The sequence below is a fragment of the Alosa pseudoharengus genome, unplaced genomic scaffold (genome assembly GCF_046254945.1).
Source record: "Alosa pseudoharengus isolate Yale_2024_CS ecotype anadromous, Long Island Sound unplaced genomic scaffold, YU_APseudo_1.1 YU_APseudo_1.1_scf_13, whole genome shotgun sequence".
Taxonomy (NCBI): Eukaryota; Metazoa; Chordata; class Actinopteri; order Clupeiformes; family Clupeidae; genus Alosa; species Alosa pseudoharengus.
This window is the reverse complement of record NW_027468598.1, coordinates 30412714-30439403: the sequence shown is the minus strand read 5'-3', so window position 1 is coordinate 30439403 and position 26690 is coordinate 30412714. Positions and strand designations below refer to the sequence as shown.

The 26690-nt window shown below is 40.4% G+C and overlaps 2 protein-coding genes across 3 annotated transcripts in view; both read left to right on the top strand.

Moving 5' to 3' along the window:
* Positions 1-652: 652 nt before the first annotated feature.
* LOC143122037 (uncharacterized) lies at positions 653-18089 on the top strand. The gene is made up of 9 exons (XM_076282819.1): positions 653-717; positions 5707-5894; positions 6051-6089; positions 6524-6687; positions 6969-7185; positions 9041-9206; positions 9354-9408; positions 10278-10361; positions 17615-18089. Exons 2-9 carry the CDS (start codon positions 5879-5881, stop codon positions 17846-17848), a joined length of 975 nt encoding a protein of 324 aa, XP_076138934.1. The 5' UTR covers positions 653-717; positions 5707-5878; the 3' UTR covers positions 17849-18089.
* A 2165-nt stretch (positions 18090-20254) lies between these two features.
* scn2b (sodium channel, voltage-gated, type II, beta) overlaps positions 20255-26690 on the top strand; it is a 27926-nt gene continuing 21490 nt past the window's right edge. For both annotated transcript variants that reach the window (XR_012986579.1, XM_076282820.1), the window contains exon 1: positions 20255-20438. Coding sequence is in view for 1 of the 2 variants with exons in the window: in XM_076282820.1 (XP_076138935.1) it covers positions 20357-20438 (82 nt within the window). In the remaining variant the exon portion in view is untranslated. The remainder of the gene's footprint in view (positions 20439-26690) is intronic.

The window sequence follows — 26690 nt, the reverse complement described above, 5'->3', positions numbered from 1 at the left end:
ATACACATACATATATACATACATACATACATGCATACGCCTACATATACCCATAAGGGTCAGTACAGTACATTGGCACCATAAGATGAATAATATCCTAAATAATGATGATAACAATAACAATAATAACAATGTTCATCCTCATCATCACCATTTTCAACATTCTGATAGTATAATACTGCTCAATGTCTGTACTTATCTAGTGTCATGTCTTTGAACCCTGAGACATTCCTACTACTGTTATATTTTAATTCATCTGGTAATGTTTTCTATAATTTTACACCACAGACGTGAAGAGAGAGAGACACCAGAGAGAGAGAGAGAGAGAGAGAGAGGCAGAAAGAGAGAGAGAGGTCACGAAAAGCAGATGTGGTTTCTCTGTTAGGCCTTGATAAGCTTTGAGGGAGACAGGTGACACGGAAAACTCAGATCTTTACACAATAAGAATTCTGACGGCTTCCGGTTGTTTATCTCAAACTTAATCCTATATGTATTTGATGTGGACATAACTTAGATAGTATTTTAGAGGGTAGCAATGCAGCGCTAAGAAAAAAAAGTCAGTCGTTGACCCCACCACAATACCACAACTGAAAGAAACGTGTGCATTGCTGCAGTGCAGTGAGTTATTTCTGGCTTTCTTGGCAAGAGAGCAGTGAGAGTCAGTCATTGTAATTTAGAAGACTAACATGTGTTGAACGATAGAGACTTCATTTTCAGGTAAGTCTGGTTTAAAGTGATGGAATATGACATGTTCATTATTGTGTGAATGTTTGTCATGGGCTGGAAATTATTTGATGATTTCTCAGAATATTGCACTTCTGGACAAGCTAGTCGACAGACACGTACTGTACCATAGAGATGCAACAGCAATGGAATGAAACAGGCTCTAACAATAGGTCTTTGGATGTTCACTATTCGTCTAAAAAGTCAAATGATCAAACCTAGCTTGTTTTATTGCATGACAGTTTTGTTTGAAAATCTAAAATGCTGCACTATTGAACATTGATAAATATGTCTCATTAAATGATTAATTATTGCACATTATCATGTTGTCTTGACCTTGACCTGAAAATGTACACAGTTATACTATACTTATATTTATACTTGCAACTTACATGAATTGTAATAATGTAATAAATTGTAGTAATCAATTAATCACAAAATCTAGCCATGATAAGCAACACAACATTAATAAAATGAGCTTACATATAATTACGTTTAGAGATAGTCCTTTTACATGGCAGTTATTTTATTCAGCAGTGTTATCGTAGTCACATTGTTATGGACTATGGTTTAAATTGTCACACAAACTTCATGGGTAGCCTAATATGAAGACCCTGTTCCACCTGTTGAATTCATGTCACATTAGACATGTCACTCACACTATTATCAGTATAGTTATATTGCTTAATTGTAACACCCACCAGCGTAATAACTTCCCACCACACACACACACACACACACACACAGAAATAGACACATACAAACACACACACACAAACATAGAGAGAGAGAGAGGAGAGAGAAAGGGGAGACACATACAAACACACACACACACACACACACACACGCACACACACACACACACGCACACACACACACACGCACACACACACACACACACACACACACACACACACACACACACACACACACACACACACAGAAAGAGACACATACAAACACACACACACACAGAGAGAGAGAGGAGAGAGAAAGAGGAGACACATACAAACACACAGACACACACACACACACACACACTGAGAGAGAGGGAGAGAGAAAAAAAATAGTTGTCCTCTTAAAGAAGTTGATCAAAGTTCATCACAGTGTGTTTTACTGTTAGTGCTTGTGTGCCTCAATAGCTAGCCCTATCAGAGAGAGGTTGAAAGAGTGAGGTAGAGAGAGAGAGGGGTAGAGAGAGAGGTCACGAAAAGCAGATGTTGTTTCTCTGCTAGGCCTTGATAAGCTTTAAGGGAGATCAAAATGCAGATCTCCCTCAGACTATAAGTAGACACAGTGAGAATTCTGATGTCTTCCACTTGTTTACCTCAAACTTAATCCTATTTGTGTTTGATTAGAAAAAAGTCAGTCAGTGACCCCACCACAATACAACAAGTGCAAAGACAAATGTGTCCATTGCTGCAGTCCAATGAGTTATTTCTGGCTGTAGTTTGGTAAGAGAACAGTGAGAGACACTCATTGTAATTTAGAAGACGAACATGCATTGAATGATAGAGGCACAAGCAACAAAACTGAATGATATAGACACAAGCAAAAATAAATTGAACTTACATTGTATATTTCTCATTGTGTCAACTCTGACATCACATTTTCAAAACAATTAACACACAGGTCTAAATAAAAGCACTCTGCCCAAAATGACACATTTTGCTTGCGAAAGGTTCTTACTCTCTCAAAACATTTAAAACATACAGCAAAAGGAATCTTCAACACACACAAATTTCATGGGTAGCCTAATATGTAGACCCTTTCCCATCTGTTGTATTCATGTCACATTAGATCAGTATAGCTAGATTACTTCATACAATTTAAGTCATTAAATTGTACAGTAATTGTACTAATAATAATGGGGCAGCCATGGCCTACTGGTTAGTGCTTCGGACTTGTTACCGGAGGGTTGTCGGTTTGAACCCTGACCAGTAGGCACGGCTGAAGTGCCCTTGAGCAAGGCACCTACTGTAACCCCTCACTGCTCCCCGAGCGCCGCTGTTGTTGCAGGCAGCTCACTGCGCTGGGATTAGTGTGTGCTTCACCTCACTGTGTGTTCACTGTGTGCTGAGTGTGTTTCACTAATTCACAGATTGGGATAAATGCAGAGACCAAATTTCCCTCACGGGATCAAAAGAATACTTATACTTAATACAGTATTATTGGATGGACTGGAATGATCTTCCCCTAAACTAACAGGTTATTTGAAAAACAGCTGAAAATGACACTTTGATGCCCACCCAAGGGCTTTCGTTAACAGGGAGGTTAGTTTGAGGTGAGCTGATTTGTGAGGTCAGTCCATCAATAATAATGTTGTTCCAGTAGATGTGTGTGTGTGTACGGGAAAGCCCGTCATGTAGTGGGGGTGCCTACAGCAGGAAATGGAAGTGGTGAACATCTCTAGTGGCACCTGCAGCTGACCACACACAGACCACACGAGTCTGGCAGCTGGTGACTTGCAAAGCTGAAGAGGACAGACTAAACTCACACTCTAAGGGCCCTATTTTAATGGTCTGAAACGGAAGTGTCTTCGCGCAAAATGCAAGTGACTTTGTGGGCGGATCTTGGGCGCTGATGCTATTTTACCGGCGGGATATTGACTGTTGCGCCCGACGCAAATCTAAAATGGGGTGGTCTGAAGTAGCTACATTAATCATGGGTGTGGTTTGGGCGTAACGTGCAATAAACCAATCAGAGCGTCATCTCACATTCCCTTTAACAACAGGCACGCTTGTTCCATAGCTGATTGCTATTATGGTGGCGTAATTGCCAGGCAGCCAGGAGCGTTCACAGCGCTATAATCACTGTTCAGTTGGGAACAGTTAGCTATTGATTTTTCATCTTGACAAAATGTAATACAGAATTGTCACAAAGACATACTTTCCGATGTTTTGGGATCATTCTCACTGAATCACGAGGTTATGAATGCATGGTGATATATTTGCAATGTACAATGTAATCTAACATTACCTCTCTATAGACAATGCATATCTTCCGTCAGTTAATCTCTTCTCTCCCGTGCTGCCGCTGGGGCATTTGGGTTAAATGGCATCGGCATGCAGTTCAACATCACGTCTCCTTAAGTTCTCTAACATTTCCTAATTTATGTCATCAACACATCAGTGATTCGTGAAAATGTGTACGCTAGATTTATGCCTATTTTTTCACATGGACACCACACTGATTTCCCTCGAGTGGTAATATTTTTCTTTGAAATTATGTATGGTTTACAGAAATGGGAACTACATTGTATAGATGAGAGGAGCTAAGTGTGCGTTGCGCAGCACAGGCGGCCAAGCAAGGGCTTCGTTTAAGTTGACCTAACTTTCAACTCTGCACAGTATCCCATTAACTGCGTGACAGTAGACTATTTACAATATTTTCTGTAAAGCAGAGTTTGTAAACACATTATCATCAACTTAATTCACGCACAACATTTATTTGAGCAGGTGAGAGAATAACAATGAATGGATGCAGCAACTACAGAAATTGTACAGAAATTGTAACCATACTTGCTGCTTTCTTGTACTATCTGTTGCTGGTTAACAGCACATGAAAAGCTGATTTAAGCTAATTCACTAACTCAAGACTTCAAGGCCATCATGGATATAAAACGTTTTTTGAAAATAACGAAAGGATGGAGGGAACATAGCAAAGCTTGGAGTTATTTCAGATGGGCTACAACAAGGTAGGCAAAATTATGGTGCTTAAAACCTTACACAACGGTAAATTGGAACAAAACTAAAAGTAACTTTAGCCTTTATAGGGCTGTAGCCTATAAAGTTGTCCAGATTAATAGGTCGTAATTAGGCGTTGTTGTAAAGATATTGCATGTAGATGTTGTACTTTATAGGCTACTAAATATTTAGGTCACCAATGCAAGAACAAAACCGGGAAATGGACAAATATTATCAAGGCTTTGAATGTTTCTGTCTGTGCACGGGGGTGTCTGTAGATTGGTGTGCAACGCATTCATTCATGCAGGCCTGTGGTCATGCATGCGCCCTTAAAATAGCATCTGCATTTTCGCCACAGACTTTAGACCAGGGAGTTCCTGGTCTGTGGCGGAATTGTTTTCTGAAACTGCAAAATATCAACAGTGAACGTTTGCGCCGGAACACGCCCCGTCTTTTCGCTGAACCGCCCCCGTGGGCGCAATCGAATTCCCTAATTTACAGGCATGTACCTGTGGAGGGAAAATTCCAATATGCGCTGACTGCAAAATAGGAAAGACAAACGCGCGAGTATACAAAGTCAATTGCGCCGGGACGGAAGATAGAGCCCTAAGAGTTCATTAACCCTTAAAGGTGTACCATCACAACGGTGTGATGGGAATGTTGGAAAATAAACATTCTAAAGAATATCTGGGTTCATTGAATTCAACATAGAATTTTAGAATCTTCAATTGTTGCGGAACGGACTCTTATGTTAGAATGTTGAAAAACCCACACTCTGCCCAAAATGACACATTTTACTTTACTTGCATTCAGCAAGGTCAGCTTTATGTGGAGCATTGTTCAACTGTTCTGCACGCAGCTAAAACAATGTAGGCTAAATAGGGACCTTATTTGATCATTCACATACAGTAAATTAGCTTTTAATAAAGAACTTCAATTATTCATAAGAATCAGTGGTGGGTGACTGACGAAATTATTTGTTGAAGTAACCCATAAAAGGAGTGAGGTGAACTACAGGAACCATTACAAAAATGATACATTTTTGAGGAATTCCTTGCAGTTCAAGTGCATTGAATGTATAAACATATTTTAGATATAGGCTTATTTACTATGAACAAACAATTTATAACTGTGTGAACAAATGCTTTACTGATGATAAATTATGTATGAACAAGAAATTACTAATGATGAACAAACCATTAACTAATAAGTAACAAAGGCTTAACAAATGATGAATTGTGTGTAGCTATTATAAAGTGTTACCGAATGTCCTCCTCTTATTTCTCCTTTCAAACAGCTTTTAAGCATGGGGGTCTTCATTCCCTTCTCAAGAGAGGGCCATCTAAATACAATGGACCAGGGAGAACCTTCATCTTATCAATAGAGAGCGCTGTTTAGCAAATTACAGTTTTTGCATATGATATTGCAGGCTGTAATATAGTTGGTTTAGTAGCCAGTTGATTTGGTGTATGTTTATACCAAAAGGTATGTTTATATGTAAGATATGTTATATTTTTCCTCTTCTTGTAATTGTTTTTTTTTTTTTGGAGAACACTTTTCCTAATCCTCCTCTGACGGTTTGCCTCAGACATACAGTGCTTATATGAAATATTTAATGTGTATCTCCCCTCCCTTTTAAAGATATGTCGAAGACTATGCAAATTACATTGGTCTTCATCGGTGAGTTACATGTAATGAAGTATAAAATGACTCTATTTCTCTCTACTCTACTCGACCCTATTCTAATTCCTAAATTAAAAATTAAACCTCTATTTCAAGCTTTCATTCAACCCTCTGTCATAACATTGAATTTCACGTTATAAACTCATAACCTGTTTGTGATATATGTGAAGTTATTTGTGGTGATCTTCAAGGTTAAAGCAAGGCTAAGGAGATTTGGCCCCAAAAATAGCTACTCCAGCTACATGCAAAATTGCACCACTTACAGAATTGTTGATATATATATACAGAATTTTTGATATATATATATAATATATATATATATTTTTTTTTTTTTGAGTTGTTATAATTATCTTTCACTTCTAATCTCTGTTTCCTGAGTGCATTGGGTTTGTGAACACATCTCTCTCTCTCTCTCTCTCTCTCTCTCTCAGTTTGTGTGTGTTTAGCTGCCTCCATTTCTGGTGTCCAGAACTGTGTGATGACCACACAGAGAGTCATAGCTGGTCAGGGGTCTGATGTTCATCTGATTTGTAACTTCTCCCTGTGCGGCTCTCTGAATCCCAGTGACAGAGACACAGTAGAATGGTTGTTTCAGGTGAGATGAAGTAAAACACAAGTTGCAGAGCAAACCACATCAAAGCCCTACCAGAACCACACATCAACTAAAATCTCATTAAAATGGTTGACTGTAAGATATACTCAAAATATTCCATACAAAATCCCATTTTATGTGTTAAAGGACCCCTATGCCATTCAGCTCAACAGACTGCTTCGTATATGTTTCTTTATTCATTTATTGCTGATTTAAAACCACTTATGGCACCTTTGACAGTGACTTTGAAGCTTAATTTAAAAAAAGGCTCATTTTCCTCACAGTCGAATACATCAAATCCAGTGGATCACATCATTGACCAAGAGACTCAGCCAACTAAGCATTGGTCCAACGTTCGTTTCACTGGGGATTTGTCCTTGGGTGATTTCTCCATTCTGCTGCAGTCAGTAGAGTCACTGAAACACACTGGAACATACAGCTGTAGGCTCCGACTCAATGGACGCATCCATAAAAACTCCACAAACATCACCTTCAGAATGAGTGAGTGAAAGTTTTCTATCATATCAAAACTATATCTCTACTCCATCACAAATACATCACTAATCTGGGAAAAAGTCTCACGATAGTCTCCAAACACTTACCTGATATGCAAGTTTTATTAAATCCTGTGTGTCTTGGACCACACATTTTTTGTTTCCATGCGGAGATAAAAAATGCACTACTCCCAGGCCAGCTCAGGTCCTTTATGCGGCACTAATGAGGGCATGGCCGGTACAACGTAACTCGACCCTGTGGGTCAATAAGCCCATTTCACAGTGTCCAGGTGTCCAGCCTTGTTGAGGCTGATGATACATTGGCAGGTATCAGGTAAAACGTCCTCCTGTCCCTGTCCTTCCTGTGGACCGTTCTGTTATATGAGCGTCCTCTACGACTCTGTTTACATCTGCTATATCTGTTTGTTGACAGCAGGCGGCTGGCAAGCTCAGTGATAGCTTTTAAATTGTAGTTGAAGTTGATTTACACGGTGGCGACATTTTGTGAAATAGGCTAATTCTCCATACGTATGTAATGGACTGAAGAGATTGTCTCTTCACTCGGAGAACAAAGGTTACAACGTAACTGAACGCTATTTCAATAATACCTTGATAAGATCTTATTGATAAGAGTGATTGAGTGTTTGTCTTTTTTTGTCTTTTTTTTCTGTAACAGAGTGGAACCCTAGCCATACAAACCTTTAGCAAATTTGGATTTGCTCTGCAGGTCCGTCTGGCCAAGAGGCCATTGAAGCCCATGTCCAATGTTCCTAAAACTCAATCACAATCGCTAATCTGGCATGGGGCGGGCTTTATGTGATGACAGATAAAGCAGTGCATTCAAAACAACCAATGGCTGCGCAGATTTTCTTTGGAATTGAGTAAACAACTACATTTAAAACCTTTGTTTACAACACTGGTGCACTTCTGAAACTATTTTGTAAGAGATTAATGCACCAATTTCGGTTTAATTTCACTGCTAGTTATGCCCCTGGAAGTGCTAAGTCAATTGAGATGCAGTTATCCAGACACTCAGTAGCTGCGATTTCAATTATCCATGGTTTGCCATAACCAATTATATTAATTTGGTGCCACTCTACTATTGCTCTTAAAGGGAGACACGTGTCTAACAACAACCTACAGTAGGGTCTATTTTTCGATCATGATGATGAGGCTGAAATGAGGTCAGATCAGAGATGCTTGTTATCCAGCAGAAAAAAAAAAAAAAACAATATTATAGCCTCTGTAGCTCTGTGCCAGTACTTCACACAGCTATTCTGATTGTTTCCTAAGAAATTACAGGTTCTTAGCTTTCTAAAGAGGTCAAGCATTTGATGGTAGGCCAAACTAGGTGGGAACTAGGTGGGAAGTAGGCACAGTGCAATTCCAGGGGGGAAGGCTTAACCCATACTGTATGAAGGTAAAGGAGTATATCATCAAACAACAATCTGATACCAATGCAGAGAAATGAAGTTGACCATGACGGCCCCGACAAGGTCTCATTCATTGTGGGCAGCTGTGGCCTACTGGTTAGCGCTTCGGACTTGTTACCGGAGGGTTGCTATCGAACCCCTGACCAGTAGGCACGGCTGAAGTGCCCTTGAGCAAGGCACCTAACCCCTCACTGCTCCCCGAGCGCCGCTGTTGTTGCAGGCAGCTCACTGCGCCGGGATTAGTGTGTGTTTCACCTCACTGTGTGCTGAGTGTGTTTCACTAATTGGGATAAATGCAGAGACCAAATTTCCCTCACAGGATCAAAAGAGTATATATACTTATACTTATACATTCCAACAAATCTGGCCTAATATGAGTTTGACACCCCTGGTCTAAAGCTTTTACTGACAGATTTATTTTTCTTTAAGCCAGGAATATCCTCCCTACAGAACATTCTAATGAGTCCAGTGACACTCGATCACCAAGGCAACTGGCTGTGTGCTGTATCACTATTTTGCTCTTCCTGGTGGGCGGAGCATTAGTGGGGAAGTGGGTGTGGCACAAAAGGACACTTCAAAGACCAGCTGTGCAAAGGTACTAAACTATGACAAAATGTTGATGGTGATAGGAGGCTTTACACACAAATTAATCTTAATCATGTATAATACTAAATCAGTAGAGGCAAAGAACCAATATTAGGCTTCCTTTTCTCTGAGAGACTAAACAAATGTTTTTTTTCAGCTCTCCGAATACTGATGCTCCACCCCAGAGAAATCTAAGTGCTGCTGAAGTCAAGGTACAACAATTTAATTAGTAGCTCCCATTTTGTTTGTTTATGTATTCTTTACCCTGCTCTTCCTTTAATCATTAAAATTTTTTGTTCAACTAATTTACCTCTCCAGGTCAAACAGACAACTAATGGCTCTCTACACTGATTGGTGCATTTGGCATCCTCAGGTTTAGGGCTGGGCAGTATGGCCTAAAATGTATATAATGTTTTATTTTGAACCATGGCCAGCAGCATTATATATGTCACGGTATACAGTACTGCTTGAAAGTTTGTGAACCCTCAGACATCAGTTGTTGTTTTTTTTTTTTCAAAACAATAAAAAAACGTATTTAATGCACATCCAAACCCCAATTTCTAAAGCTGACCTTCCAAATAATAGACAGAAACAAAACAAAGTTATATAGTTTCATTATTCAACAATTGTGGTTTAGTTCACAAAAACTCAAAACATTTGCTAAAGTATCATGTATTTTTTTTTGCAACCACTACTTCAACCAAACATATTATGTATCCATTAACCATCTCACATCTGGTTCTGCGGAATTTTGCCTACTCCTTGCAGAACTCAGAAAGTCAGTTGAGAGAGGTTGTAGGAAATGATTGCAATGAAATGCTGCACATTAAACAGACACTGCAGCCACCAGTACTTCTGCTCCCCTGGTTTAATTCCTATGAGTAGATATTCTGTAGCTAGTACAGTGTTTTTAACCAAGTTGTCAGTGAGCATTAGAATGTCCATGTGTGAAGCATAACTTCTGGAATGTTTGCACTGTGGAGAAATAGTGACACCTTAGCAGAATCATGATGAGATTGAGGTATTCAAAGGGTTCATTTGTTTGTAACAAAATTATGAGAGCCATTTGTGTTTGTTTTAGGATGCAAACATCTATGTGACACTCCAAAGGATCAAACCAACTCCACAGCCTGCTCAGAGTTCTGACAGCATCTATGTCTCCATGGTCGGTACCTTTGTCTCCAGTATCTGAATCATTCATGCCTTATTATGCATGTTATTTTGAATCAATGACTGTTAAAACAACAACAACCGCAAACATTAACAGCATCCACTCATCAAGTGAAATCACAACAAGGAACTAACACATTTTGAAGATTTAACCAAATCTGATTGGTTCTTGGTAGACTAAAACTATGCATGTTCTGGCTGCAAAAAGACTGTACTACACAAACTGTGGCTGTCACTGCCAATATTCCTGATTAATTTAGGCAAGTGCATGGTGCCATGTTGTCCATGAACACCACGGTGTCCATATAAAACCAAACAAACCTTGGACATCTTATGCATGGTCAAAAATTAAACCACCCAAAGGAATTGAAACATGGTTACGTTTTAACCAAATTTGACTAGTTTTGCCATTAAGACTAAATGTTGGTATTTTTTTTACCATGCATGATGTCATGCTGTTATTGTGTTATTTATTTTGTTGTTTATTTACAGTCATTTCTAAGCACCTTAGTGCTCCTGCAACTCATTTTATCCTGCAAGGGGGGTGAAAGTGCTAACACCACTATGGCATATTATTAAATGTTAATGTAAACCATAATTTCTGACTCTACTGTGCCACCCAGTGTTTGACTGGCATTACACTAAAGAGTCACACACGTTCAAAAGAGCACAGGAGGAACACAATGCAGAGATATTTTGTTTTTATTGAAAATTCATTTAATTTTATATATATTTATATTTTTTATTTATGTATTTGATTTAATATATACTGTATGCATATACTGTATATCCAAAAGATCCAAAACCCTCAAAATCCATCTGACTACTTTTCTTTTAAAGGAACATTTTTTTATCAGGCACCTTGGGGTTTTGCCTACAAATCATTATTTCAAACCAGTAAGAGAATGGTATTTAGCAGGTTTTGAAGCAACATTAATAACGTATACTATGTGTGAAGAGCATTCACTCACCATCGATATGTGATTTTTGACAGAGGTAACATTTAGAGGACTACAGTAGTATCTCTTCATATACAGTAAGTTACCCCAGTTAATCAAAAGTGTCCTTAGTTTTGGCAAACCTATTAGCAATAGGAGTCAATTTCAGCAGAGTAGGAAAGTAGTGGGGTTCCTAGCACCATCGTCTCATGTAAACAGTGGTACATGGGATCCTGAAAATAAAAGCACAAACCAGGTTAATAAAACTGAACAACCTTGACAAACCCCTTTAAATGCATCCAGCAGCAGTGTATCACTCTTAATAAGCATTTGGTGGACTGAGAGCTATATAAAGACACTATTCCTTATCAACTTAGTGAGGCTACAAGCAGGAAAAATTGCATGTGTGCCAAGATTTCAGGTGTCCTGGGAATCGTCCCCGAATTAAGCAATAAGCCCCGAGAGGCCGTTGGTTACACTGATTCTACAACAGCTAATGGGCGTTGTTAGGCACAACGTGCTAGCGGTGTGCCTAAAACCCCCCTTAGCTGTTAGAATCAGCAACTGTAACTTTTGTATCAAGTTGTGGTAGTGCAGTAATATAGAACGAAATGCGGTCAAGGTGTATGTTTATGCTGGATTTTACAACGGCATCGAACATGATTCAGCCAATCACAATCAAGGACCGGAACTATCCGTTTTAGAAAAACACTATTCCTTATCAACCTAGTGAGGCTACAAGCAGGCAAAATGTCATGTGTGCCAGGATTTAAGGTGTCCTGGGAATCATCCCCGAAAAAATAATTAAATAACAAATAATAAATCTTGACAAAACCAGTATGACCATATTTATAGTAAGAGCTATACTCTAATAGAGTACAGTTCAAATTGTGTGATCTAGTTGTCTACATTTGACTACTTCTATAATCCCACCATTGGTTGTGACCACTTGGACCCCAATTATTGCATGTCCAGAGATCTGTGAGGCATTTTCATTTATAAAGAAGAACAATATCACATTTATCCTTGTATGCTCATAGAAAAGTGTATTTCTGTATTCCATCCACTATTCACACATTTGTTTGTACAAAATCATTAATCAGAAAAGACTGTATTTTTGGATTTGTTGAATGCCTTAAAGAGCAGAGCTTGTGGGACATTGGTGTAATATGAAAAAGCCTTATGTGGCTCTTAATATCCCTTTGGGACTTAGATTGAGTCATGGCTCCACCCCCTGCCAGATGCAGTGATGACTCATCCCAAGTAAATGTGTGAGATGAATAGAACTCTTGTTGGATGCAGATGTGTTGGATTCATGGGAAGTATTCTGGTATATTCCAAGAAATGATTCTGTATTGAAAGGATCTAGAAAGGCCCTAGTGTTTTATTCACATTCCATGTGTGCATGTGCATTGTCGTATCAGATATTCAGACTCGGGTCAGAAATGAAGTCCAAGTATCTTGTCTACAACGTAACAAAAATATGCCATTTTAAGTGCTGAAGTCAAAAAGAAGGCGCAAAGGTCTGGCAGAGTCCTGTGCAAAATTCCTTTAATGACTACATAGAGCAGGGGTCTCAAACTCAAATGAGCTGGGGGCCACTTCTACCAATGTCATCTGATTGGAGGGCCACGTCAGTGTTAAAGAATAATACACAAAAAGAACGGCTATTTCCTAAAATGCAATGTTTTTTTCAAATACTGTATTTTCAAACACAAAACTACAAACAGAAAGTGCAAGTATTTTTATCTCTTTAAGACACCTGTGCTAGCAACCTTGTAGCTTATAAATAAAACAATGATAAAATAAATATTAATACAAATTATAAAAAACAAAAAAGCATAAAAACAGGTAGGCCTATGTGTGTGTTTCACACCAAATAAAAATATTTTCCTCTCATAACTTTTTTAAACCTGGCAATAGGTGTCAGGGTTAAGAAAGCAACACCATTGGATTTTTATATCAAAATTTTCAAAAGGCCATGGCTTGAAAGTGGTCAGAGATAAAGTCCTACTGTAAATGTAAAAATCTTTGAGTATAAACAAAAGTTTATGAAAGGGGTACATTTACCCATCTAATTTGCCACTGGATGGCAAGCACCTCAAATTATGCACCTTTCAGTAAATACTGGATGAACATATTTGAGCAGGTTTACTTTCTTTTTTGTCATATTACCCACATAACAAATTAACAGGAAAACACCTAAGATATAGGCCTATAGTAAACTATTACTGGCCTACTGTATAACCACAAGGCCTACAATAAACCTGGTCAAATCAGTTCCTATCGAGGGTGACTTTGTAGTTCTTCAGAGCCCTATTTCTACTAGCCCTGCTGTCTGTACCACGTCCATTACGGACACTATCATCACGAATTACCACTGCAACCTCCGAGCTATGTTGAGCAGAGGGTCGAAATAAGCATGGTAGCCTATGCTTAGTGGACACCGTATACGATCGATTATAATCTCCAAAAGGATATTCTCCTTCAGAATCAGAATAGGTGAATAGCAAGACTTTATCACACGTGAACGTTTTTCAACATTTGGTGTAGGCCTATTTCTGCTTCAATTTGTGCAAAACTATGGCCTGCATCGCATCATTACAAATGCACGTCTTTCTCGCGTGTAATACAAGTATTTCCTGAAAACTTTGTGCAGCGATTTTGGGTTTGAATCAAGCTCTGGATGTCTAGCAAATAGTGGAGGAGAGTAGCCTACAAATGAGATTTGTCACCGTACTTGGATCTATCGTCTATTTTAATCAGTATTGTTGTTTGTCGCAATTAAAAATACCCTCAAGGCCCGGATTACATTATTATTTTGACACACGTCGCGGGCCGGAATTGGGCCGGACGCGGGCCGGGAGTTTGAGACCCCTGACACAGAGCAAAGCCTGAGTGGATTGCATGATCGCACTCTCGAACAATTGTTGAACACCAACATTTGCCTTTTTCAAATAGGCTTTGCCCATCCACAGTGAGACACAAAGCGACAAAGAGAGACATAGGGATACAGAGCGCACATAGGGGGAATTCTGGTAGAATAGCTTCAGTATGTTAATAGTATTAGTTAAACTTGTTATTTTAAAATGTTATAAAAGTATGTTCGTTAGGAATGACTTCAGTGTATTACTTGAATATGGTTGAGGTTATATAAATACATGCTTTACAGTTTCCAACTCTTTCTCTTATCATGATGTCTACAAACCATAGTGATAATTTTATACCACAGTATGTCTGTGTGTGAGAGAGCGAGAAAGTCCAAAATAAAGTCCACAACAAAGCATCCAATGTCCAAAATCTGTGGTAATGATGTAAAATAGAGTATCACATCATCTGCATAGCAAGAGATCTTGTGTTGGGTACTGACAGGGTCTAATCTAATAAATTGAGCTAATGGTTCCAATGACAATGCAAAAAGGACAGGTCCTAGGATTCCCAGTTCCAAAACTTGCCAACTTATATCTGTTTAATGGTGACTCTTCCCTAGATTTTAGACTTTTTCGCTGGATTTACTGCAGCAAAAAATACTATTATACATCCATGGTTCACTCCAGCTGCCCCTTCAATATAACAATAGCTAGGCCACTACAGAAGCATTGCCAGTATAGAGAGTATACTATAAATACTGTAAATGTATATTTATTATCATTTTCAGTATTATATGTCTAAAGATGTGTACATAACTCGAAAGACTCTGGCTATGTGTACATAGTTTCTGTTATGACATTGTGTGTGATTTTGTCACGGCATGACTTTTCTTAATAAAAACACAAAAAAAAAGAAACGGTGCATCAAAGGGTCAAAATAGTAGCAGCCAAAGAGGATTGTTGATAACAGAACAAGTGTAAAATAAAAAATCTTTGGTGGCACGCGATTAATAATGAGTTAGCCTACATGTACTACTCTTTGGCCGGCTCACAAGTCCAAACAAGGGTGTGCGGCGTGCCTTTTGTTTTGTTTCCGGTCTAGCTTGATCTGGTGTGGTATTGTAGTTATTCTAAAGTTACTAGTTGTTGCAACAGCATGTGAAAAAAAATACAAAGTTTGCTAGGCCAAAAAGAATGTTAATCTCGCGATAAAAAAATTGACGCCATTAAAATGGGTCTGCGTTAACACCGTTAATAACGCGTTTAACTGACAGCACTAGTTTTCACCCATGGGAAGCACTTCTTTTGGCATCACAATTCATCATGTATTAGTGTGCACAAAATTCCAAATACCTCACTTCATGCTGGGTGTGGCTAATGCATTGTACATAAGAAAGTTGTTCATCTTGGGGAGATACACACACCTACAAAATTTGGTGTGCGTAGCTGATAGTATATGCCAACCACAGGATCAGTGACTTAAGGCGGCGGTAGTCCCTGGGCCACACATCCCCACACATCCATTAACGCAAACGGATGTTGAAATGGTGTTTAATAATTTACGCTAATGGATTTGTTTTAGTGGGGCAAGTATATGTGGCTGTCGGTGTATGTGGGACAACCATCCGTGTGTGGTGTGTAAATATCTGTGTGTGTCTTTACACAACTACACATTGTGCACTGCCAGTGTGTGTGTGTTTGTGTGTGTGTTTGTTTGTCCATGTGTGTGCGTGTGTGTATAAACATGTGTTTGTGTCTGTACAGTCAATGTGCGTGTGTGTGTGTGTGTGTGTGTGCGTGTGAGTGTGTGTGTGTGTTTGTCTGTGTGTGTGTGTGTGGCATGTATTAGTTCAGTCTGTGACTCCACTCCACTCCCCAAGTTCATGATGATCCGCCTGTGAAATCTACCGGTGTGAGGGACACAGAAGTCTCTAGTTCTGATTGATTTGGTGTCTGGATTTGTGAGTTTAAACCCTTACAGGTGTAGGTTTTTGAACATTCTAAGTTCCGCAACAATTGAAGGTTCTAAAATTCTATGTTGAATTCAATGAACCCAGATATTCTTTAGAACGTTCATTTCCCAACATTCCCGTCACACCGGTGTGACGGTACTCCTTTAAGGGGTTTAGATACTGTGCTCTTTCTTTCAGCAAATCCAAACTTTTTGGCCATGTTTTACACTACGAAACACAGTAAATCACTACCATCATAAAGTTTACACTATTTCTTCATGGGATCATTCGGCTCTTAAGGTCTATTTTGTTTGGGCACTGGAACGACCAGAGAGTGTTTCCACTGGGCAGGGATTGATCCTGTATCTAATGGGCAGCGAAACAACCTTTGGAAAGGAAAGGATATGCAAGTCAGTCAGTTCACACTAGCAGGACTTTACATGTAATTCAATCTGGACCCTGAGATGTTCTAATATTAACACGTGAAATTTTTTTTTTAACTTCATCAAGGGTGATTCCAATGTCACAACTTATCAACTGCCTCTGTCTGTAATCAACAGACATAGGACTCTATTTTGGTGCAAAGCTTCTTATCTTACACTCAGTCAATGGCTAATTTTACGCTATGCGCTTACTTTTATCAAATCTTGCGCCCAGGGGTGTGGCAGAAGGTGTGGTCTGGTGCATGATCCAAAAATCGCTATCTTACACCCTCTACAAATCATTATGCCACTGACCGAGAAACCCTGGTCTATTGCGAAAGCCTCATGTAAATCACAGCTGAAGACGCACTGTTACAAGATGTAAGTAGCCCTTAGCAAGCAGTCCCAAACAACTTCTCTGCAGGATAAATAGCCTTAGGATTTTTATTCAGTGGGTATTTGGGGTAAGGGTTGCTTTTTTCAGGCTAGGTTTTTCTAACTGTGTAGAACTGTTTTGCTTATGAGACCACGGCGATGATAGTTTCATTTTGCCTTTGAGTTCAAATAATAGGCGAGTGCAGAATGCATGTAGTCACAAACAGGTTTCAGTAAAGCAAGGTTTAGTGGAATCCCTGTGTTCTATACATGGTCTTGCTCTTGCATGCAAACAGATTCCTTCAAATGTGCCACTGACTGGCTAAATACCGATGTGCTGTTTGAAGTTGTGCTGCTTGCTGTTAAAGGGAATGACAGATGCCGCTCTCATTGGTTGAAAGGATGTTACACCCAAAAACAACCTTTTTGAACAATGCGCCAATGCGAACAAAGCGAATTTGATAACAAAACCACTTGAACACAAGCGAATTGCTGATACAACAAGCTTATGAAAGCTAGCACTGCAGTGGTCACAATGACTTGCACACATAAAACAACTTGTGCCAGTCCTTTATTTTATCCTCAGCTTTGCTTTATGGTTCCTGCCTAGTGAATGTTTGCCCACACAGTTGTTCATCTCTCTCCCTGTCCCCCTCTCTCTGTCTTTCTCTCTACACATCTGTGTGTCTAGCGCTTTAATCGGGACGACCCACTGCATCCGGGTGAGTTACCCCGCAAGAGAAGTGACCTGCCCGAAGAATGGAGGGCTGAGGAGACAGCAGCCTCATCTGCTGAGGAGAACACTTCTGAGGAGCCCAATGCTGAGGAGACCAATGCTGAGGAGACCAATGCTGAGGAGATCGCTGCTTCGTCTGGGGCCTCCTCACTACCCAAAACAGATGATGCTATTTATGTACGAATGTAACCAGTCCCTGAATTATCCAGGACTGCTCTGGTCCCTAAACTGCTGTATTGAAAGTCCCACCTTGTGTACCATGGCTTGTTCTCATCTGAACAAACAGTGATAAGACTTTATGAACACATTTTATCAGCATTATTATCATGTACACTACCAGTCACTTAGAAATGTCCATTCCACTCCATTATAGACAGAATGCCAGCTGAGATCATTTGCATTGTTTTTTAATCAGGGCAGCAGTTCTCAGATTACATTATGTGCTTACATAATTGCAAAAGGGTTCTTGACTGTTGTAGAAAAAAATGGCTGAACTTTAATGCAATATCTACATTGGCCATTATCATCAACCATTCATCTAATGTTCCAAAGGCACATGTTGTTTACTAATCTCATATTATTTTAAAAGGCTAACTGAGAAAACATTGGAGAACCCTTTGAAGTCTAATGGAAATGTCTAAGTGACTCCAAACGTTTGACTGGTAGTGTACAGTAATTTGTTTTCCTTGTGCAAAACGGTGATTGTACTGTACACATGAATAAATGCACACATGTGAAAGGACACATGTAATGCAATGTTCCATGTACAAAAAATGACATAAAACATGTGGAAAGACTGGTCAAGACTTTTTTTCATTGTTTGTTTTTTTGTTATTGTTTGTTTATTATGTTCTATTATTTCATGAAAAATCCTAGCTCAGTCTAACATACCCCTGTAATAGCGTAGTGTGCAAGGGGTTGCAGTGGTTGTGTTGCCCATTCATTCAAATCTGCCTCCAATATGTGTCTAATATTAATGATTGACTGATTTTTTTTAATGACAATGGACAAAATACATATGAATACATAAAACTGTGCCACACTATTGTAAAAATGATAGAAGACAATGAAGCTCCCCAATGTTCACCTAAAAGTGTTGTCCCTGTTCCACACAGATAGAATAAAGCAGCCTCATCAAGGGGCCACTGCCAGACAGACCAACTTCACTAGCAAACAACCTAATGGGAGGGAAACTAATTACATGTGCATGTAACACAATCCACTACCCGTCTCATCATCCTCATTCACACTCATTTGTCATATTGATTCATTCACTCTCAGTTCAGTATGAGTTATGGTATAATGAGCCTGCAGAACAGAGCAGTTCTGAATTGTTTGAAAGGGTTCTCTACAACAAACAAAATTAGTTCAACGCTCACTTAATGGCTGTAATCCTACACTCCCCTCCTTCCCCTCTCTCTCTCTCTCACACACACACACACACACACACTGACAGACACACTCTTGGCTCCCGTGGTAGTTGTGCCATCCCCTGCGATCTGGCAATCCCTGTTGTTCACATCAACAGCGCAATACAGTAGGCCTAATCCAGGCCCCGTTCCATCTGAATTCTCCGTTGCTCGCTATAATCCTAAATCTTTTCATCCTAATCTGATCATCCAATCTCCATCTGACCCCCTCCCTTCCTCAGTTGCCCCCCCCCCCCCCCACACACACACACACACCACCTAAGTGCAGCAAACCCTCTGCACATCTCCCCCTTCACCTTTTCTTCCCCTGGTACTTCTCTCTCCTCCTTCCTGGAGGTTCCTGGTGAACACTGGGAAGGGAATTGGGATCTTGCTGCATGCTTGCTGACAAATGTCTTTTTGGTTTATCATCAACGGCTACCTCTTTTTTTTTTTGCAATCCTATTGACCTGCACTTTACACCATCTTTTCTGCATAGAGACACAACTTGCATTTGACTTGCACAAAAACAATGCATGAAGAGAGGTAGATGCACAAACAGTGATGTATACCCACACACACTTGCAAGCACATATTCACATACAAATCCTGTGATGGATTTCTTAAGGGGTTAATTTCTACCTTTTATAGAGTGGCATAAAGTAGGCTACTGTGATACCAAACATTTGAACATTTAAATGATATAATTCAATATTTTTGTTTTCTGTAGAGAAATACATTAGGCTACTTTAAATGTCTCATTTACTATACTTATTTTCTAGTCTACATAAAAATAATTCTAATAAGACAGCAATGAAAATATGTCTAGGTTTCTTTTTGTTTGTTATTGAGTGTCAAGTCTTTGTTTTTTAAGCCTATCTGTCAGAAATGTTGTGTGAACATGTCTGTATTGCAACTTCCACATTATTATTAGTTTGTACTGTTAGGGAAACCCAGGCTAGTTGTGTTGTGTTGTGTTGTGTGTCTCTCCTCTACACGGCTCTGTGTGTTCTTCAAGTTCAACAATAATATTATAAAATAGGTCTATGAGGGCAAGTGGGGAGGGACAAAAACCAATGAAGAGAAATGGGGAGCGCTCCTCCCCGCCCGACTAAGGGAGTTCCCATAGCCATAAAATCAACTCTTTCTACGGCTAGACACTGCCTGCCATATCACAGCATTGAAAATAACACATATTTTAAGATTTTTATAAGAATACGATCAGGAAAAGCCGACTGTTTCTACATAGCATCCATTTAGCACACGGTGCCACCATTCTCGTCGGAAAATGCCTTGTAAATCGCAATCGCGAAACAAATGCTGGACATCAGCTGTCAACTTAGGCTATGTAGGACTGGTGCTTGTCTTGGGTAAGTAAACAGAAATCGGATGATGTGAATGACAAGAAATATTTTTCCTTATCCGTTCGAGTTGTCATTAGAAAACGTGGTATTTTTCTCTCTCCGAGTGCGTGTGTGTGTGTGTGTGTGTCTAGGCGGTAGGCTATAGGTGGGTGAGTATTACCGTGCACGGGGATGGGGGTGTCAGTATTTGAGTACAGGTGGCGAGGGTTGAGGCAAAATACACAGCGTTAAAAAATGGAGAGGGTATTTAACCTACTGTCGAGGATGCCGGTAAATTAAATGCCGGTGGCCTTCTGATTCGCTAACCTGTCGTCACTATAGGAGAACCTTGAGCATCTGCTTCAGGTGTCTAACATTGCGCTTTGAGTAAAGGCAAACGCCAGTGGCCTGTACTGCACAATCAATCGTACGATTGAACAATGATTTCACTGATAACCAATAGCCTATCGACATTGATGGTGGTTATATTAGGAACAGCACGTTTATTATTTTTAGAGTCAGTGTGTAGTCTACGTGAGACCCCTCAAATGTGCGTTCAAGGCACTGATGCAGAGGTTGCGCAATAGCTTATTCCCTTCTACCAAGACAAAGTCAGTGTATTTTTACGACTAAGATACACATCTAAATATCTACTTTGGGAGTTGTTTTACCACGTCTTTTGCCTCCTTTGGCTGTTTTGAGCGTAGGCCACCAGCCTCCACGTTGTAGAGTTAATTTCCAACCGCGACGGGCTGGCAGCTGTGACGTAGGTAGGGTGGGATTTTTTTTTCGGAACATCTGAGCGGCTGAAGACTTCTCGTCAGAAGCGTTGCTGACATGTTGTACTGCAGGCATACAGTCCTCGCTGTCGGTTTACACTCGGTCAACCACCAGGTCCTTTCAAGTAATCAGCAGCCCCACCCTCACGAGGTCACACTAATCTATTTTTTAAGCTTTGGGTAATGCGTAGCCTCCGTGGTTTCGGCCAATGGTAGATCGAATTTCTGGTGTCGTTTTTTTTCTCCTCTTCTTATTTTTCGGTCCACCAGCACTCTATAGCTACCATATGCTTGGTGTAAATGACCTACTTGTTTTAGCAGCTTGATGACAGGCTGCACTGTAAGCTAAGTGAAGGGAGGCAGAGGGGGAAATGCAAATACTCATGCTAGGAGACATAAAATATCTACCAATTCAGATGCGTGCAGAATATACGCTACATGTGCATTGTGCAGGCCTATTTCAACATGGACACGCAGTATCTTTCACCGTTCCCATGGAATTTGCTATAGCAGGTTAGAAGGTCCTTGGAAAATGATCTTCACTCAATCATAGATCCCCACACATGCTTCAGACATCCTTTGAAACAAGGACATGCACAAGACCAGCGGTACATTCCCTGAGTAACTGCCCATTTGCCCTCTTTGGCTGAGTTGCCCCCTGAAAAACGGAACTACTGAGGTCAGGAAAATGCAGCAGACAAGACAACATGCCATTTCCTATCAGCATAATTGCAGTAAAGTTGCTCATGTTGGTGGGAGATGAAGGGGTAGGGTTGAGGTAGGATCAGGGATTACCATATCAAAACAGAAATACACACCCATCTGCCTTCATATCATATATCAAATCACATATCACACACAGGGACGTTGCATTTCACTCCTGATTGTAATGTGTCAACTGTGAGCCAGACCAGATGGTATATCTCTCTCTATCTTTCTCTGTCTGTCTGTCTGTCTGTCTCTCTCTCTCCCCCCTCTCCGTCTCTGTGTATTTATGCTTGTGTGTAATAAGAAGACTTCTTTTGTAAAGACATACTGTGCACTGGATTGTATATTCAAAGCATAATCAGAATGACCAGGCTGATATTGATATGCCATGTAACAATCTGCCCAACTAATTTGGGGGAAAGAAATATGAAATATTTAATCTTTCACATACTAAAGATATACTACACCATGAAAACACTGCCTTATCCTGGGCCAGGGCGTTGGCGCACGGGTCTGTTTGTGCTGCAGTCTGCGCCAAGCATCCTCACTGAATGACTAATGCAGACCCACAAGGCAAAGCTTCATGGCAGCATCATCTCCCTTTCAAGCTGCACTTACAACTCAACACCACTAGAGGGAACAGCATGACACAGACTGCCCAAAGCCCTATACTACTTCCAGGGATGAAAACCTTCACCAGGAATAAAGGGAGAGAGAAAAAAACACTAATAGTGAAACATAGCCCCCTTTAGTATTATGTTTGTTATGGCTTTACTCTTTCCTTATTTCACATCCAAACACTTTTTTTTCCGTTGACCGGTTCATTATACAAACTAGATAATATGACCGCCGCCCAGTCCAGCACATTTTTTCCACAAAAATAAATCACGCTGAAAGGCCTATATGTTTCTAACTGTCTCACTAAATTGCATTATCCACACTCAATTGTCACTGGTATCTGCTAGACAACAAGTATCAAAACATGATTAGTTCATAGATTTCACATGTAAAATCATTTTATACAACCCCACCCCCATCTTGCCTGTTCATAATTCTGAGAAATTCTTGAATTGTGTGCATGTGTGCGTGCACACATTTATGTTTATGTGTGTGTGTGTTTGTGTGTTTGTGTGTGCGTGCTTGTGTGTTTGCCTGTATATGTGTGTTTGTGCATGTGCATGCATGCGTACATATGTCTACTGTGTGAGTATGTGTCATACGTATGATTACTGTGAATGTATGTGTGTGCGTGTGTATCTGTTCATGCACATGTGTGCACATGTACTGGGTTAACATGACCCCTAGAGGCAAACATACAGAAAAAAATTGGTCATCCTAGGCCCTACGGTTCTCAAGATATTCACAGAAAACTGTGTCTGCCCTACCCTCCTTTCGGGGGGTCCAGTCCAGCGGGGGGGCTACAGATCAAAACGAAAAACGATGGTTCCATGCTATCCATGTGGAGTTACATGCCCACCAAGTTTCGTGTACCCCGGTCTTTCAGTGTCCCGGGAATCATTGACGGAAATTTGGGCATGCGAGAAAAAAAAGAAAAAAAAAGAAAAAAAAAACAAATCTGACTAAACCTATATGACCGCTTCACTGCGCGGCGGTCATAATAACGTGCGCACCTGCTGTCTTACTGTGGGTTCTAGTTTGAACAGACCCCTCCCCCCCCCCCCCACACACACACACTCTCTCCCTCACACACACAGATGCACACACACACACACACACAGACACACAAACAGACACAAACACAAACACTCTCACACACACACACACACACACACACACACACATACACACACACAGAGACACACACACCCTCCATACTCTACACCTCAGTCCAGGAAGCAGAGCAACACAAAGGTCAGAGATGCCAAGGACAGCATCAGTCTCTTGCAGATCAGCGTTGTGGTAGGGATGCTACCCCAGGCCCCTCTAGGAGAGATTTGTGAGGCCAAATGTCCATCAGAAAGATGCAGCAGCAATCCATCAGTGAGCCACTGTGGTCTCATCAATCTGTGTAGTAAGCGGAGAGAGAGAGGGGCAGGACTGGGGTTTTCGCGTAGGGGCAATACAGAGGCTGACTGCAGTGCAGACTTGTTATGTCAGAGCCTTTCCTGATCAGGGTCGTGGATCGTGTCGTGTCCAGGTGTTGAGGTGCATAGCTAAGGTTCCTGACCAACCTTATATAACATTTGTCTGAGAGAAAGTATACTGTACTGTAGGAAACACCTTGACACATAAAGGTTTTTAGATCTTAAGGCATCGCTTAGAAATTACGTAGTAGACCCATCTGTTCACAACAGACACAATGTTTCCAAACTGTGGCTTTCGTGAGGGCCAAACAAGGGCTGCATGTAGGAGGCTCATTCTGTGAATTTATACTACATCGATTTCTTCATGGTTTACTGTAAACAGCATTGGCAGGGGCAACTGACTCTTGATAAGATGTGATCGTAGATGTCTGGAGCCCAACGTTTACAGTGTTATTCATCCTTACTCTGAATGGAAGGTCATGTGACAAGAAGGAATCCCTTGTTGGTCCCACTTTAGGCTGAGTGTCCTCATTATGACCGCCGCGCAGCGAAGCGGCGGTCATATAGGTTTAGTCAGATTTTTTCTTTTTTTTTTTCTTTTTCGCATGGCCAAATTTCCGTCAATGATTCCCGGGACACTGAAAGACCGGGGAACACGAAACTTGGTGGGCATGTAACCCCACATGGATAGCATGGAACCATCGTTTTTCGTTTTGATCTGTGGCCCCCCCGCTGGACTGCACCCCCCGAAAGGAGGGTAGGGCAGACACAGTTTTCTGTGAATATCTCGAAAACCGTAGGGTTTAGGAGGACCATTTTTTTTTGTATGTTGATCTCAAGGGGCCATCTCAACCCATTCCATAACCACTCATTTCATGTATAGCACCACCTAGTTAAACACAAAAAAGTAAAAATGAGGTGTTGTAATTGAAGGTATCTGTGACCTAACATAGTCAAAACTGCACGAAACTGGAAGTGTAGGATCATTATGACACCCTCTGTATGCACGCCAAGTTTTGTGGAATGCCGTTCATGGGGGGCCACACAATAAATTAATTTATGTTACTATACACCAACTGGCCTGTAGGTGGCCGGAGACAGTTTTCTGTGAATATCTCGAGAAACGTAGGGCCTAGGAGGTCCACCTTTTTTATGTATGTTGGTCTTAAGGGGGCATGTCAACCCATCCCATTACCACTTATTTCATGTATAGCGCCACCTAGTTAAAAATTAAAAAGCAAAAAATTAGGTGTTTTCATCACAATATCTCTGGCTGACAAGGTCAAAACTGCACGAAATTAAAAGTGTAGGATCATTAGGACACCCTCCGAATGCATGCCAAGTTTTGTGTACTTTCGTTCATGGGGGGCCTTACAATAAAATAATTTATGTGTACATTTAGTGACGTACACCAACAAGGATTCCCGGGACATTGAAAGACCGGGGTACACAAAACTTGGTGGGCATGTACCCCCACATGAATAGCATGGAACCGTCATTTTTCGTTTTGATCTGTAGCCCCCCTGCTGGACTGGACCCCCCAAAAGGAGGGTAGGGCAGACACAGTTCTCTGTGAATATCTTGAGAACTGTAGGGCCTAGGATGACCATTTTTTTCCGTATGTTTGCCTCCAGGGGTCATGTTAACCCATTTCATGTGCACACATGTGCACAAACAGATACACACACACACACACATACATTCACAGTAATCATACGTATGACACATACTCACACAGTAGACATATGTACGCTTGCATGCATAGGCACATACGCAGGCACACACACAAGCACGCACACACACACACACACACACACACACACACACACACACACACACACACACACACACACACACACACATAACATAAACATAACACAAACAATCAAGAATTTCTCAGAATTATGAACAGGCAAGATGGAGGTGGGGTTGTATAATCATAATCACTAATCATGTTTTGGTACTTGTTGTCTAGCAGATACCAGTGAGAATTGAGTGTGGATAATGCAATTTAGTGAGACAGTTAGAATCATATAGGCCTTTCAGCATGATTTCTTTTTGTGGAAAAAATGTGCTGGACTGGGCGGCGGTCATATTTTGTTTATTAATGAGTTAGTGTTTATCAGGAGGAAATGTTCTTAAGGTTAACATGTATTGATGTGTACTTACATGTAAAATATATAATTTAAGATAGTACTCTATAATAACAATACTTCAAATAAAGTGGGAGCTGTTTGTCCAACTTACAATGCGTGACTGGTATGGATTTGGCTAATGTTGTCACATTATGGCTGTGCTAATGCAGACATGAGGTGATATTTAATCTAGTTGTAATCACGTACTAAAGTATTCATCTGACGTTGTTATTGTCTCTGTTTAAGTGTAACTGAATACCCAAATCATTGAGATGTCACATACTGCTGGGTGTACATCGATTATGGGATGGTTGCTAGTGGTGGCCACTTATCTTTCGAGACCTGGATTAGATTACCTAGAAATGGCGGCCATTGGTAATGCTTGTGTCTAAATTTGGTTTTACAGTTCCATTTATAGAAACAAGCAACTGATCTCACACAAAGGAGAGAGAGAGAAAAATGAGTGAGTGAGGATCTAATTATAAACACATTACATGAAGGCTTTAATTCAGGACTATTTTTAGTCAGATGCATAGTTTGGAGGAGTTTCACATTTAAAAGTTGTGTTTTAGAGATTTGTGAAACATTATGGGAAGATGCTTTTTGTCCCTC